This window comes from Prionailurus viverrinus, chromosome A2, assembly GCF_022837055.1.
Source record: "Prionailurus viverrinus isolate Anna chromosome A2, UM_Priviv_1.0, whole genome shotgun sequence".
NCBI lineage: Eukaryota > Metazoa > Chordata > Mammalia > Carnivora > Felidae > Prionailurus > Prionailurus viverrinus.
Genome location: NC_062562.1, coordinates 20,497,673 through 20,512,498, shown reverse-complemented (window position 1 = coordinate 20,512,498; position 14,826 = coordinate 20,497,673). Strand labels below are relative to the sequence as shown.

The 14,826-nt window shown below is 38.8% G+C and overlaps 1 protein-coding gene across 31 annotated transcripts in view; it reads left to right on the top strand.

The window, feature by feature from the left end:
* PBRM1 (polybromo 1) overlaps window positions 1-14,826 on the top strand; it is a 115,720-nt gene that overhangs the window by 71,842 nt on the left and 29,052 nt on the right. For 21 of the 31 annotated variants that reach the window (XM_047845471.1, XM_047845500.1, XM_047845543.1 and 18 more), the window contains 3 exons: window positions 8,756-8,941; window positions 9,836-9,993; window positions 10,889-11,152. In XM_047845471.1, the coding sequence (XP_047701427.1) occupies window positions 8,756-8,941; window positions 9,836-9,993; window positions 10,889-11,152 (608 nt within the window). The remainder of the gene's footprint in view (window positions 1-8,755; window positions 8,942-9,835; window positions 9,994-10,888; window positions 11,153-14,826) is intronic. The other 10 variants (XM_047845643.1, XM_047845568.1, XM_047845462.1 and 7 more) reach the window with 2 other exon arrangements.

Sequence of the window (14,826 nt, the reverse complement as noted above, 5' to 3'; positions counted from 1 at the left end):
GTGTATGGGCAGGGGATATCTTTGCCAGCTAAAAGTGGTCGATGCAGAGATAAACGGGCCAACATTACAGTTGAGGGTGAGGACTATCCTGGAAGTCAGCCATAGAGGAGTGAGCTAGCTCTCACCATGTTCTTGGCTGACTGGGAAACCATGCCTGTGCAAAGGAGCTAGGAGAACCATTTTGCAAGCGAAATGCAAGCGGTCCTTGGACATTGGTTACAGCTTTGAGTGGGTCCCCCAAGCCACATGCACATCAGTCATTGGAAGGTGAATCCTTAAAAGTTTTAAGTGTTTGAGGACAGTCTTCACCTAAATCATTGGCTGACCCATGGCTAAGCAGACTTAGGAGCAAACCCTCATGCCATGTATTCTAGTATACTTATATTGGGAGTCTCGACGGAAGAGAAAGAAAGCGGGAGGGAATACTTGAAGACATAATGGCTGAAAACTTCAAATTTGATGGAGAACATTAACCTACAGCTCTAAGAGCACTAAGAGAACACAGAGAGACCACATCTAGGTACACCATAAACTACTGAAAGAGAGAACTGTGAAAGTAGCAAAACTTCTCAGGTCCAAGAAAATAGAAATATGATAATGGTTCATAAGAAATCATGGAAACCAGAAAGCAGTGACACGATATTCAAAGTGCTGAAAGGGACAAAAACTGAACCAACAATTGTATATCCAGTGACACCATCTTTCAAAAATGAAGCTGAAATAAGACATTCCTAGATAAACAGAAACAGAATTCACTGCTGCCAGATCTTCCCTATAAGAAATCCTAAAGGAAGAGCTTCAGGCCAAAAGAAAACACCACCAGATGGTTGACTCAAATCCATAAGAAGGACTGAAGAGTAGTGGAAATGGTAAATATGTGGGTAAATATAAAACACTATATATTTTTTCTCTTCTCTTAATTTCTTTAGAAAACATTAGATTGTTTAAAGAAATAATTACATCATCAATTTTAGGTGTACAGCATTTATAGAAGTAATGTATGTGAACAGTAGTAGCACAAAGGAATGGAGCTATTTTGGAGCAAAGTTGCACTATTTAACAAAATCAAGTCAGTATTAACCTGAAGTAGATGGTGATAAGTGAAAGATGCATACCATAATGCCACTAAAAACAAATAGCAATAAAAATCCAACATAGAATTAAAATGGTACACCAGAAATACTTGCTTAAAAGAAGGCAGTAAGGAAGGAAAAGAGGAACAAAAAACGTAAGACGTTAAAAAAAAAAAAAGTAGCAAATGGTAGATGTGAATTCATTCATAGCAATAATTATATTACATGTTGCGAATAGACTAAGCACTCCAATCAAAATACAGACTGAATTTTAAGAGATCCAACTCTGTGCTGTGTGTAAGAAACTCATTTTAGATTCGAAAACACAAATAGGTTGAAAGGAGAAGGAGGGGGAAAGATACACCGTGCAGATAGTAACTGTAGTGAGTTGGAAAGGCTATATTAACATCAATAGGCTTTTTTTTTTAAGTTTATTTATTTATTTTGAAAGAGAGCAAGCACTAACAGAGAACGAGCAGAGAAAGAGGGAGAGAGGGACAATCCCAAGAAGGCTCTGCACAGGCAGCACAGGGCCCAACCCAGGGTTCGAACTCATGAACTCTGAGATCATGCCCTGAGGTGAAGCCAAGAGTCGGATGCTTAACTGACTGAGCCACCCAGGCATCCCTCAGATAGACTTTAAGAGAAGAAATATTGCTGAAGACAAAGAGGGATATCTCATAATATTAAAAGTGTGGGGACATTGGAACATATAATATTTATAAATGTATATACACCTAACAATGGAGCCTGGAAATACATAAAGCAAAACTGACCATAATGGAAAAGAGAAATTGTTTAGCAATTAAGTCTCAATACTCCTTTCTCAGCAATGATATACCAAGTACACCAAAAATCAATACTCTTTTCTCAGTAATTGATAGACCAACTAGCAAAAAGTACAGAAGACTTGAATATGGACTGAAAGTTTGTCTCCCCAAAATTCATATATCGTAGCCTCATCTCCAGTGTGATGTATTTGGAGGTCAGGCCTTTAGGAGGTAATTGAATGTGGTCATAGAGGTGGAGCCACCACAATGGGCTCATTACCATTATAAGGGGATGAAGAGCAAGAAGACAACTGTCCATGAACCAGAAAGTGGACTTCTCACCAGAAACTACGTCTGCTGGCACCTTGATCTTGGATTTCTTACCCCCCAGAACTATGAGAAATCAATGCTGTTTAAGCCACCCTGGCTGTGGTAGGTTTTTTATAGCAGCCTGAGCTGACTAAGATGGACTGTCAACCAGCTTGACCTGACTGAGATGTGAAACACTGCACCCAAGGACTGCAAAATGCACATTCTTATCAAGCACACATGGAACATTATCTCGGATGGACCATAGGTCATGAAACAAGTTTCAGAAGATTTAAAAGGATTGAAATCATACCCAGTTTTCTGAATACAATGGGATTAGACTAGAAATCAGCAACAGAAAGAAAGCTGGAAAATCCCCAAATATTTGAAAATGAAGCAGTACACTTCTAAATAATCCGTGGATCATAGAAGATATTGCAAGGACAATTAGGAAAATCTTGAACTGAACCCAAATGAAAACACAGTATATTAAAATTTATGGGATATAGCTAAAGGAGTTTGTGAAAGGAAACTTATAGCTTTAGATACATATACCAGGAAAGAAATAAAGAGCTAAAATAAGTCTACGTTTGCACCTCAAGAAGTTAGCAAAAGAAAAGCCAATCACACTTGAAGTAGAAATACTAAAGATCAGGGGCGCCTGGGTGGCTCAGTCGGTTAAGCGGCCGACTTCGGCTCAGGTCATGATCTCGCGGTCCGTGAGTTCGAGCCCCGCGTCGGGCTCTGTGCTGGCAGCTCAGAGCCTGGAGCCTGTTTCAGATTCTGTGTCTCCCTCTCTCTGACCCTCCCCTGTTCATGCTTTGTCTCTCTCTGTCTCAAAAATAAATAAACGTTAAAAAAAAAATACTAAAGATCAAAATGGAAATCAGTGAAAGAGAAAACAGAAAATGCCAGTGCTGTAATGGGTATGACATTTAGGACGATTCACATTGTTTCTACTGACAAAATTTCTTATACTTGAGATTTTTTTTTTTTTAAGTTTTGTTGACACTTTATCTGGTGATACAAAATTAGCAACAGCTGTGTTTTTGTATTAACTACCAGAACTAAGTACTCAAAGGTAAGTAAGCAAAAGTAAAACAATATGAAGGACTTGTCACCTAAATGTGGTAGGTTGTACAGATGCCTACTACTGGTACATCCCAAAACACCTCTAAAATGATGGAAAATGGATTTTAAAGCAAAACAAAAGACATAAATGTAAAGCATTCCCCTCCCTCAAAAAAAAAAAAAAGAAGGGAAACCATTGAAAAGGAGATGGTGGCAATGGGAATTTAGGAGCTAGAAAATGTACGAGTAGGTTGCTAACACTGACTTCAGTGCTGGCATCAGATGAAGACCTTAAGTAGGCCAATTCCTGTCTAGAATGGTGCAGGGATTAGAGCACCAGGTACTTCTACAAATGGAGGTGCTGAAAACAGGAGGATTAGTTAACTCTAAATTTGAGTTCAACCACCAGATCACTTCGCAACCTTTCCTGTGACTGTTTGCCTTCAAGAGTCTAGTCTGAAAGACAGCAGCATACTGAAAGGTTAGAGGTACAGTTCTGAAGAGGGGGGTCATAAGAGGATTTATACTAAGTAGTGAGACCCCTTGTAACTCTTTTGCTCCAAGAATGCTGGCAGTCAGGCTTCTAGTTTTGAGACAGGAGATTTTTCTCTTGAGAAATGGATCAGGCAGTGGGGCAAAATTATGTACATAAAGAGCTTCTAGTCATTTTTTTTTAGTATTTTGCTTTCAAATAGGAGCAGGTACTTAATTTAAATAGGATCAAATATTTAAGGCAAACCTCTAAGATGTAAGATAGAGAACAAAACAAAAAGAGAAAAAGGGCCTTGGAAAAAAACAAGGCAGATGGAGAAAAAATTTAAAAACAAAACAAAAACGGGTGCCTGGGTGGCTCAGTTGGTTGAGCATCCCACATCGGCTCAGGTCATGATCTCACAGTTTGTGTGAGCCCCATGCCCGGCTGTCTGCTGTCAGCTGTCAGCTCAGATCCTGCTTCAGATCCTCTGTACCCATCTCTCTCTGCCCTCCCCCGCTCATGCTCTCCCTCTCTCACTCAAAAATAAACATTTAGGGGCACCTGGGTGGCTCTGTCAGTTGAGCATCCGACTTCAGGTCGGGTCATGATCTTGGGGTTCATGAGTTTGAGCCCCACATGGGCTCTCAGCTGTCAGTGCAGAGCCTGCTTCAGATCCTCTCTGCCTCTCCCCTGCTTGTGCTCTCCCTATCTCTTTCAAAAATAAATAAATATTAAAAATAATAATAATAAATAAATAATATATAAACATTAAAACTGATAAAGATTTAGACCTTCAGAGAGATGACAAGCTACTGCATCCATAAAATAAAAACAGGAGGCCATAAAAACGAATAGTCACAGAACAGAAAATTTCTTGGAAATTGAAAATACGGCAAACCAACAGAATGAGAGAAAATACAAATCATACATCTGATAAGAGTCTGATGTCCAGGATATGTAAATTCTGTAACAAAACAATTCAAAACTGGGCAAAGTATGGAAATAGACCTGCCATCTCCAAAGAAATTGTACAGATGGCCGTAATCACACGAAGAATGTTCAATATCACTAATCATTAGGAGAATGCAAATCAAACCTGCATTGAGATACCACTTCTTTTTAGGATGGCTGTTATAAAAAACAAACAAACAACAACCAGCAAGTGTTGTTGAGGATGTGGAGAAATTGGCGCCCTTATACATTGATGGTGGGAATGTAAAATGGTACCGCCATTATGGCAAAACAGTTTGGCAATTCCTTACAAAGGTAATCATTGAATTACCATGTGATCCATTAGTTCCACTCCTGGTGTATACCCAAAGAACTGGAAGCAGGGACTCCTGCACATAATTGTATACCAATATCCGGAACAGCATTATTCACAAGAGGCAAAAGGCAGATACAACCCAAGTGTCCATTAACAACGGATGAATGTGGTACATATACATACAATAGTGTTATTCCCCCATAAAATGTAATGAAATGGTGATAATGACATGCTACAACACGGATGAACCTTGAAAACATTATGCTAACTGAAATAGGCCAGACATGAAAGGACAAATAGTGTATGATTCCACTTACATAAGGTACCTAGAGTAGCAAATTCTTAGAGACAAAGTAGTATAGAGGTTACCAGGGTCTGGTGGGGATGAGAAATGTGCTTAATGTTACAGTTTCTGTTTGAAATGAAAAGTTTTGTAAATAGGAAGTGGTTCTGACTGCACAACATTGTGAATGTAATTAATGCCACTGAAATACGTGCTTAAGAATGGTCAAAAGGGGCGCCTGGGTGGCGCAGTCGGTTAGGCGTCCGACTTCAGCCAGGTCACGATCTCGCGGTCCGTGAGTTCGAGCCCCGCGTCAGGCTCTGGGCTGATGGCTCAGAGCCTGGAGCCTGTTTCCGATTCCGTGTCTCCCTCTCTCTCTGCCCCTCCCGCGTTCATGCTCTGTCTCTCTCTGTCCCAAAAATAAATTAAAAATGTTGAAAAAAAAATTAAAAAAAAAAAAATAGCAAATTTTATGTGGTATATTATCACACTTTTTTAAATTAGTAACATACCAAGAAACTGAATTACACACTTGAAGTAGGGGAATTGTATGTGTATGTTGTGTAAATTATATCTCAATGAAACTTTTTTAAGTTTATTTACTTTTGAGAGAGACAGAGACAGCACAAGTGGTGAAGGGACAGAGAGAAAGAATCCCAAGCAGACTCCACACTGCCAGCACAGAGCCTGATACGGAGCTCAGACTCACGAAGAAGCCCTGAGATCATGACCTGAACTGAAACCAGGAGTCGGATGCTTAACTGACTGAGCCACAGGCGCCCTCAATGAAACTGTTTTTAAAAAATGATAGCAGAGGGGCGCCTGGATGGCTCAGTTGGTTGAGCATCTGGCTTTTGAGTTCAGCTCATGTCATGATCTCATGGTTCTTGGGTTCGAGCCCCACATCAGACTCTGTACTGACAGTGCAGAGCCTGTTTTGGATGCTCTCTCTCTTCCTCTCTTTGTCCCTCCCCTGCTTGCATTCTCTCTCTCTCTCTCTCTCTCTCTCTCTCTCTCTCTCTCTCTCTCTCAAAAATAAATAAACTTAAAAAAAATTTTTTTAAATAAGGTCCCCTTTAAATAAAAACAATAGAGTGGGGTGAGGCGATAAGAGTGAGGGTGTTTAAGGGTACAACCTTGTAAGGAGTGGTAAATAGCCATGGAGAGCTAATGTACAGTAAAGTGAATATAGCCAACAGTACTGTACTATGATTAAGTAATGTGGTAAGTGTCACTGTAGTGGCAACAATATATAAGTGTATTGAAGTAACTGGTTGTACAGCTTAAATTTACACATTGATATATGTCAAATTGATTCGTTTAAAAATTTTTTTAATGAGGAGCCCCCCAGGTGGTTCAGTCAGTTGAACGTCTGACTTCGCCTCAGGTGATGATCTTGCAGTTCGTGAGTTCCAGCCCCACATCAGGCTCACTGCTGTCAGCACAGAGCCTGCTTCAGGTCCTCTGTCCCCCTCACTGCCCCTCGCCTGCTTGCACTCTCCTAAAACTAAAGAAATACGTACATACATAAATAAATATATATATTTTTTTAATGATAGCAGAAAGGAATCATTTAGAGAAGGATTAGAAGATGAAGTGGAAGAAATCTCAAGAGGTAGTAGAACAACAACAAATGAACAAAGAAGGAGAAAGATAACCAAAGATCAGCCCAGGAGGCCAGAATCCAAGTAATTGCAGACATAGTTCTGCTAAGCTTTCTGCCACTGTGTAACAAGGACCCCCTTTCCAGTAACATTTTCATTTCCACCTGAGCCTTCTACTGCCAAGTCTTTAATGTCCGTTTCTCTACCATAGTCTATGCAAGGCAACTGAGGCCTTTGCTCTGCTCAAAATTCTCCCAGTTTCTGTTACTGCCCAATTCCAAAGTCGCTTCATATTTTTTAGTTATTTGTTACAATAACACCCTGCTGGCGGGTATCAAAATCTTATCTAAATATTATCAGCTTTATGAGCTCAAAAGCCTCCAATCTTATTATTTAAATCATTTAAGGGGCGCCTGGGTGGCTTGGTCAGTTAAGCATCCGACTTCGGCTTGGGTCATGATCTCACGGTCCGTGAGTTCGAGCCCCACATTGGGCTCTGTGCTGACAGCTCAGAGCCTGGAGCCTGTTTCAGATTCTGTGTCTCCCTCTCTCTCTCTGCCCCTCCCCTGTTCATGCTCTGTCTCTCTCTGTCTCAAAAATAAATAAATGTTAAAAAAAATTTTTTTTTAATTAAATCATTTAAGTTGGTGTATATAGGTGAGGCTCTGGGTGTGACCCATCCTGGGACACAGTTCCTCTCCCTCTGTGGACCTATGAAACCAAAAACAAGTCCTTTGCTCCTACAATACATTGATGGGACATGCGTAGAATAATAATTAAGAGACATTCCCATTGAGAAAGGGAGAAATGGAAGGGAAAGGGCCTTCAATTCCAAGCAATCTTGAAATCCAGCGAGGCAGAACCATTAAGTTTCAAGGCCTAGAAATAGTCCTTTATGGCTCAGGACTCTGCCCTCTAAATCATTCTTTTTCATATTTTCAGCTGAGTTGTTTTATCATCCTGTTTCCTGTCTCTAGAATTTGGGGGTTTTGTACTCTCTCTGTCCTTTTCCATACAGTTGACCATGTTCTTGTTGGTGTATAATCTCAAGTACCTTGTGAATTTCTTGTATATGTTACAGGGATTCATTTGACTAATCGAATACTAGATAACATTTTCCACCAATATTGGCAAAACTTTTAAAAAATTAGAAATGTTGGAGCGTGAGAATGGAGAAACAGACCCTGTAGCCACACAGTGAGGGACTTAAATTGGTACAGAATTTGGGGGGTTGGTTTGGAATAGGCATTTTAAAAACATTTAAAATGCTTCTTTCTAGCTGTCCTATTTATAGAAAATTACCATAAAGAAGTAATCAAAGATGTGGGCACAGTTTTATCTTAAAAAACAAAAACCCTGTGGTATTTGTAAATGATGGCTTGTATGGGAGCCATTAAAAAGTATTATTTAACAAAAATAAGTCCTATTGAAAAGCATTACTCTCAGGGGAACTGCACAGTTCTGTCTTTAGTGTAGACATGTATAGTTCACATTATATTGCATAATATGCATGTTCGTATTTTCCCAGTTCTAAGATTCCATTAATTGTGACATACCCATATATTAACTTAGGGAAAATTTTTTCAGAGGCATTAAGATAAAGAGGAAATACATATGAGATTATTTCCAGGATTACATGATTTACAGGTTACCTGTTTTCTTCTTTATACCTTTCATTATTATCCAGAATGACTGTCTTGAGCGTTTATTATTAAGGTGGTTATTTTTATTCTGTAGATCCTTTATTTATGGATTTACTTAAATTAATGACGGTTATAATTCAAAAAGGCACTAGACCGTGAAGGTCTAGAAAAGAATGAAATGTAGTAGTATGTGTTGTTTGAATCCTATGTCTGATTCCAACATGCTTTGAATGGGAACCTTTTTTTCTTTTTCACCTAAGAAGCTGAAAAGAGTGAAGACTCCTCAGGCACTGCAGGCCTCTCAGGCTTACACCGCACATACAGCCAGGACTGCAGCTTTAAGAACAGCATGTACCATGTTGGAGATTACGTCTACGTGGAGCCCGCGGAGGCCAGCCTGCAGCCACACATAGTCTGTATTGAGAGACTGTGGGAAGATTCTGCTGGTAAGTTCGTTTTAAATCAAAGGACAGATTGGTGACATGTAACTATTTTACTCCTCCTTGGGTCTCAAGGAAGAAAACTGTCACTCAGACAATAGTTGTTCTATAGTGTATCAGTAAATATAAGTAAGCACCCACTATATGAAAACATGGGATCTAGCACTCTTGGGCCAGTGAGTGGTACAATTGAGTCAAAAGAAATGCATCTTCTTGAAGGGAAGCTGAGATTCATTTGCTCCACTGGTGTTTATTAAAACCAGTCAGCCAAACTCTGGAGGATGGCAGAGACTCACAGGAACTAAAGGCTCACATTTTGCTTCTGGCAAAACCAGTCTGGTATAAATCACAAGTGAAGAATAAATTATAGAGAGACATGTGCCTTGGCTTAGAATTTGATTTAAAAAAGGTGTCCTAGAACAGTTTCCTTTACCTTAGGAGTTAATGAAGCCGGAAGCAGGCAGAAATGTGATCCAGGCAATCCAGTTCCCTCAGCTTTGCATCCCTTGCCCTGAGGGCTAACTGCGTCCTTTAGTATGCGGTATCTTTCTTAAGCATGCATCCCTGGCCGTGTCCTGGCCCCGGCAGAGTGGAGCAGCTCTCATCACCCTCCTCATCCGGTATATTACCTATCTTTTCATGTGAGAGGGAGAGTAGCATTTTTTAGGCCTTCTTATACTTCATTATTTTCAAGTATCATTTCTTCTAAGATAATTATTTTAAGGACCTGTGGCTTAAAAAGCACATCGTTGGGTTCGGGCCATAAGAGAATAGATGGGGAATTTGCTCGTTTTGCAAAGAATGTGTGATTTCTGTTAATGGTAATTCTGTCTGTCTCTGTCTCTCTCTCTTTTTCTCTCCCTCCCTCCCTCCCTCCCTCCCTCCCTTTTTGTTTTTGAGGTGAAAAATGGTTGTATGGCTGTTGGTTTTATCGGCCAAATGAAACATTCCATCTGGCTACACGAAAATTTCTAGAAAAAGAAGTTTTTAAGAGTGACTATTACAATAAAGTTCCTGTTAGTAAAATTCTAGGAAAATGTGTGGTCATGTTTGTCAAGGTAAGAAACTCATTAGTTCCCAAAATACAAATCATTCCATGAAAATAAAATTTACGAACACGGAAAAATCAGTATTTACAAATTAGAAGCTCTGTTTTAAACCGTTTGATTTTTTTTTTTTTTTAACTGTATCTGTATGGCTGTGTGTAAAAGATTTGGGAAGAAATTAATCTGATCATGATGATGGAAGACCATTTGCTGCCTACATCATATAGTTGAATGCAGTTAGCTTAAAGTTTTTTTTATACTGCGAGGTTAATTTTTGAGGATGACATTTTCTGAAAGATAATTTTCTGAAAACTGTCAGTATGCTCTTTTAGGTAATAAAGTATACTTTTTGTGTATCTATCTGATACAGGCACATTGACCCCTGCCCCAAAGCTTTCAAGAACGTTATAGCTGTATTATGAAATGTTAATATATTTTCAAAAGAGCTGTTGGTAAGCTAAATAAGCTAAAGGGTGTGGGGGCACCTGGGTGGCTCAGTCGGTTGAACGTCCGACTTGGGCTCAGGTCATGATCTCATGGTCTGTGAGTTCGAGCCCCGTGTCGCGCTCTGTGCTGACAGCTCAGAGCCTGGAGCCTGCTTTGGATTCTGTGTCTCCCTCTTTCTCTGCCCCTCCCCCACCCATGCTCTGTCTCTCTCTGTCAAAAATAAAATAAACATTACAAAAAAGTTTTTTTAAATAAGCTAAAGGGTGTGTATTAATAAGGCTATTTTGTAGCAAGAAATTGCTCCTACATCTCTAGCCATTTACTATTTGTGGTTAACTGTCAAAAAGTCTTAACAGTTTAGCTTTTGTTTGTTTGCTTGATTGATGTGTGGTTTTGGTTTTTATGGTTGACTGGTTTTCAGAATATTCACCTAACTTATTAATTTTATTATATCTCCCAGGAATACTTTAAATTATGCCCAGAAAACTTTCGAGATGAGGATGTTTTTGTCTGTGAATCACGGTATTCTGCCAAAACCAAATCTTTTAAGAAAATTAAACTGTGGACCATGCCCATCAGTTCAGTGAGGTTTGTCCCTCGGGATGTGCCCTTGCCTGTGGTCCGAGTGGCCTCTGTATTTGCAAATGCAGATAAAGGGGATGATGAGAAGAACACAGACAACTCAGAGGATAGTCGAACTGAAGACAGTTTTAACTTGGAAAAGGTATGTAGCTAAAAGCCACACAGAAAAGAATTTTACACTTCAAAATACCTATTCCAGAAAATAAATGAATAAAGCATTCAAAATCAGAATTAGAAAAAGAGCAACAACATAAAACCTTACATAAACAGAAAGAAGGGAACTATAAAAGAGACAGAAATTAATACTTAGAAAACAACAGTAGAACTGAAAAGTAAATCCAGGGGCACCTACTGGTTCAGTGAGTAGAGCATGAGACTCTTGATCTCAGGGTCATTAGTTTAAGTCCCCCGTTGGGCATGCAGCCTACTTTAAAAAAAATTAAATAGGAGCGCCTGGGTGGCTCAGTCGATTGACTTGATTTCAGCTCGTGTCGTGGTCTCAGGGTCATGGGATTGAGCCCCGTGTCAGGCTCCACACTAAGCACGGAGCCTGCTTGAGATTCGGTTTCTCCTCCTTTTCCCCTGTCTCCTGCTGGCTTACGTGCATGCATGCGTTCACGTCCTCTCTCCCTCTCCCTCCCTCTCTCAAATAATAAGGAAAGAAGTGAATCCAAGTGCTAATCATTTGACAAGTCCAGTGAAATAAATGACCAACTCTCCTAATAAAAAAAAGAAGAGAATTAAGCTCAGACATATAAATGTGGAAGAAATTTAAAGACTTGTAAATTTTGTTAATAAATTGAAATCCTGAATAAAATGAATAATTTCCTAGGACAATATAAATCACTAAAGTGGCATCAAGAAGAGGTGTAACACGTAAGTGGACAACAACAAGAAGAAATTTTTTTTAATGTCTTGAGAGCTAATCACAGAGTACTCAGATCAGATAATTCTGTAGGTGAGTTCTTTTAACCCTTTAAGAGACCTATAATTATACTATGGTTTAAATTCTTTCAGAGCATAGAAAATAAAACTTCCCAGTTATTTTACAAAACCAGAATAATCTTGATTTCAAAGCCTGACAAAATAAAACTGGAAAAGCTATAGTTCAGTCTAACTTACGAATATTAATGCAAAAAATACTCGGAGAGGGCGCCTGGGTGGCGCAGTCGGTTAAGCGTCCGTCCGACTTCAGCCAGGTCACGATCTCGCGGTCCGTGAGTTCGAGCCCCGCGTCAGGCTCTGGGCTGATGGCTCAGAGCCTGGAGCCTGTTTCCGATTCTGTGTCTCCCTCTCTCTCTGCCCCTCCCCCGTTCATGCTCTGTCTCTCTCTGTCCCAAAAATAAATAAACGTTGAAAAAAAAAAAAAATACTTGGAGAAAATATATTTTTATAAATGAAATCAAATTAGTTATTTAAGAACAATATGACCAAGGAGGTGGAAGTTCATTCTACAAATGCAAGGATTGGTCAAAATTAGGAAAATTCAGTAAAACATTTCATTGCATTAATAGATCTAAGGAGAAATTATTTGATAAAGTACAGTAACTGTCTTCATTTATTTAAGTCTCTAGATGGATATTTCCTCAAAGTGATTTTTTAAAATTATATTTGTTTCTCACACCTAAACGTGCTTGCTCTACTATTATCTTTATTTTTCTGAAAGTAGCCAATGAAGACAAACAAAATAGTAAAAATATTGACAATAAAGAGGCAAAACTTTTTTTTGCAGATAATGGGGGAGAAATTAAAGTTTTGAAAACCAAGAATTCAACAAATAGGAATATCAAAGTCCATATACAAGTCAATAGCTTTCTTATATAAACAAAACAGTAATTCACAAGACTTTTGAAAGTAAGATAAAAATGTTGAATACACTTTAGCAGCTGTTAGGAAAGTCATGTAGAAGAAAATATCTGATTCATCTTAACAACAAGATACATTAAGAAATAATCTTGGGGGCGCTGCTGGGTGGCTCAGTTGGGTAAGTGTCTGACTCTTGATTTCGGCTCAGGTCATGATCTCACGGTTTGTGAGTTCAAGCCCCATATCAGGCTCTGTGCTGACAGCAGGAAGCCTGCTTGGGATTCTCTCTCTGCCCCTCCCCGCTCCACTCTGTCTCTCTGTCTCTCTCTCTCTCTCTCTCTAAACAAACAAACAAACAACAACAAAAAAGAAATAACCTTAAAAGGAATATATGGAACCTATGGGAAGAGAAACAGTCTATGGACATGAAAGACTTGTTTTTGGAACCTGACAGAATTATGCTGGCATTCTTAATGAAGGGGTAAACATGTTAGTTACCAGGAAAAGAAGGGAGAAAAGTAATCAAAGTGCTTTGCCCTGCTAAATATTATTGTATTTTATAAAACAACATTTTTAAAAAATTGGGATAGTAGCTCAGGACCAGTCAGTGGAAGGAATAGGCTTTTCACAACTAAAATCTAGAATATAAAGGTAGGATTTTAAATCAGCAGGAGAGGATGGAATCAAATGATACTGGAAAAACTGGTAGCCATTTGAAAATAAAAGAAAAAGAAGAAAGGAAAAAACCCACCTGAATTCTCTCTTGATATTCCACAAAGATAAAAAAACAAAAAAACAGAGTACTAGTTGCTAACATAAGCATATTTACTATTATTTACCTATATTCTTTTATGTATGTATGTATGTATTTATAAGCTTGGAATGGGTCCATTCTATACATGATATAAAATCCAGTATCCATAAAAGGGTGGGGGGCATTTTATCAGTGTACAATGGAAAATATCCATTAGTTTAATAAAAGAGTCTAAGGACTGCCATTTTTAACACAATGAGCTCTTGGAAACCTAGGGAAAAAGCTACACTAGAAAAATAGGCAAAGGACCAAATAGATGATTTGTAAGAGGGAAGACAGCCAAAAAGGTAAAATGTTTTTAAATGCCTGGCAGATTGGCAGGAGTTCTAAAGACTGCTAATACTGGGCACACCTGATGTGGGTGTGGGCAGCACACTTCTCTCCCATCCATGGCATTCCCTTTGACCCTACAGTTTGATGCCAGGGAATGTGTTCCAACTCAGTACTCAGGTGCACCAAAGGGTTGTCTACAAGGAGTGACATCAGTGTTACCTGTAAAGCAAAACCCTTGGCCAAACTCAAATGCCATGAATAGGAATTGAGTAAGTTGTCATACATCCATAGCATGCCAGCTGTACGGCCAGTGAAAGCAGTGAAGTAGGTTTATAATATGTCACGTGGAAAATTTTCCAAGTCCTACGGTAGGAGGATGTTCATGATTAACAGGCAGCAGAATGGGATGCAGTTCCATCATTATTCAAAACAAAGAAAAATGTATATTTACATACATGAATGAGAAAATGAAAACAGCATGTAACACTGCTGTGTGCTAAACTAGGTGCTTATCTCTGGAGTTGGATCACAGAAGATTGTTTTTAAGTTTTACATGCTGTAATGTTGACTTGTTGCCAATGAATGTACTTCTTTTATATAATCAAGAAAGATAAAACTTTTATATTGTTAACATAAAAACTGGAAAATATTGAATTCTTTGAGTCCATTTCAGTGTCCTAACAGTTTTACAAGAGAAAGGGAGCCTGGGAAGGAACATGATATTTTTTACACTTTACCAGTATGTCTGGGAATTGTAGAGACGTTAATTATGAAAGAATAAATACCAAAGGAAGCCAGTGTGGGAATAACATAGATTTCTTCTTTTTCTTTTTTTTTAAATTAATTAATTTTTAAATTTACGTCCAAGTTAGCAATTTTTTCTTAGAATTCATAAGTCCCCAGGGTCCTCTCTGTGCACACAT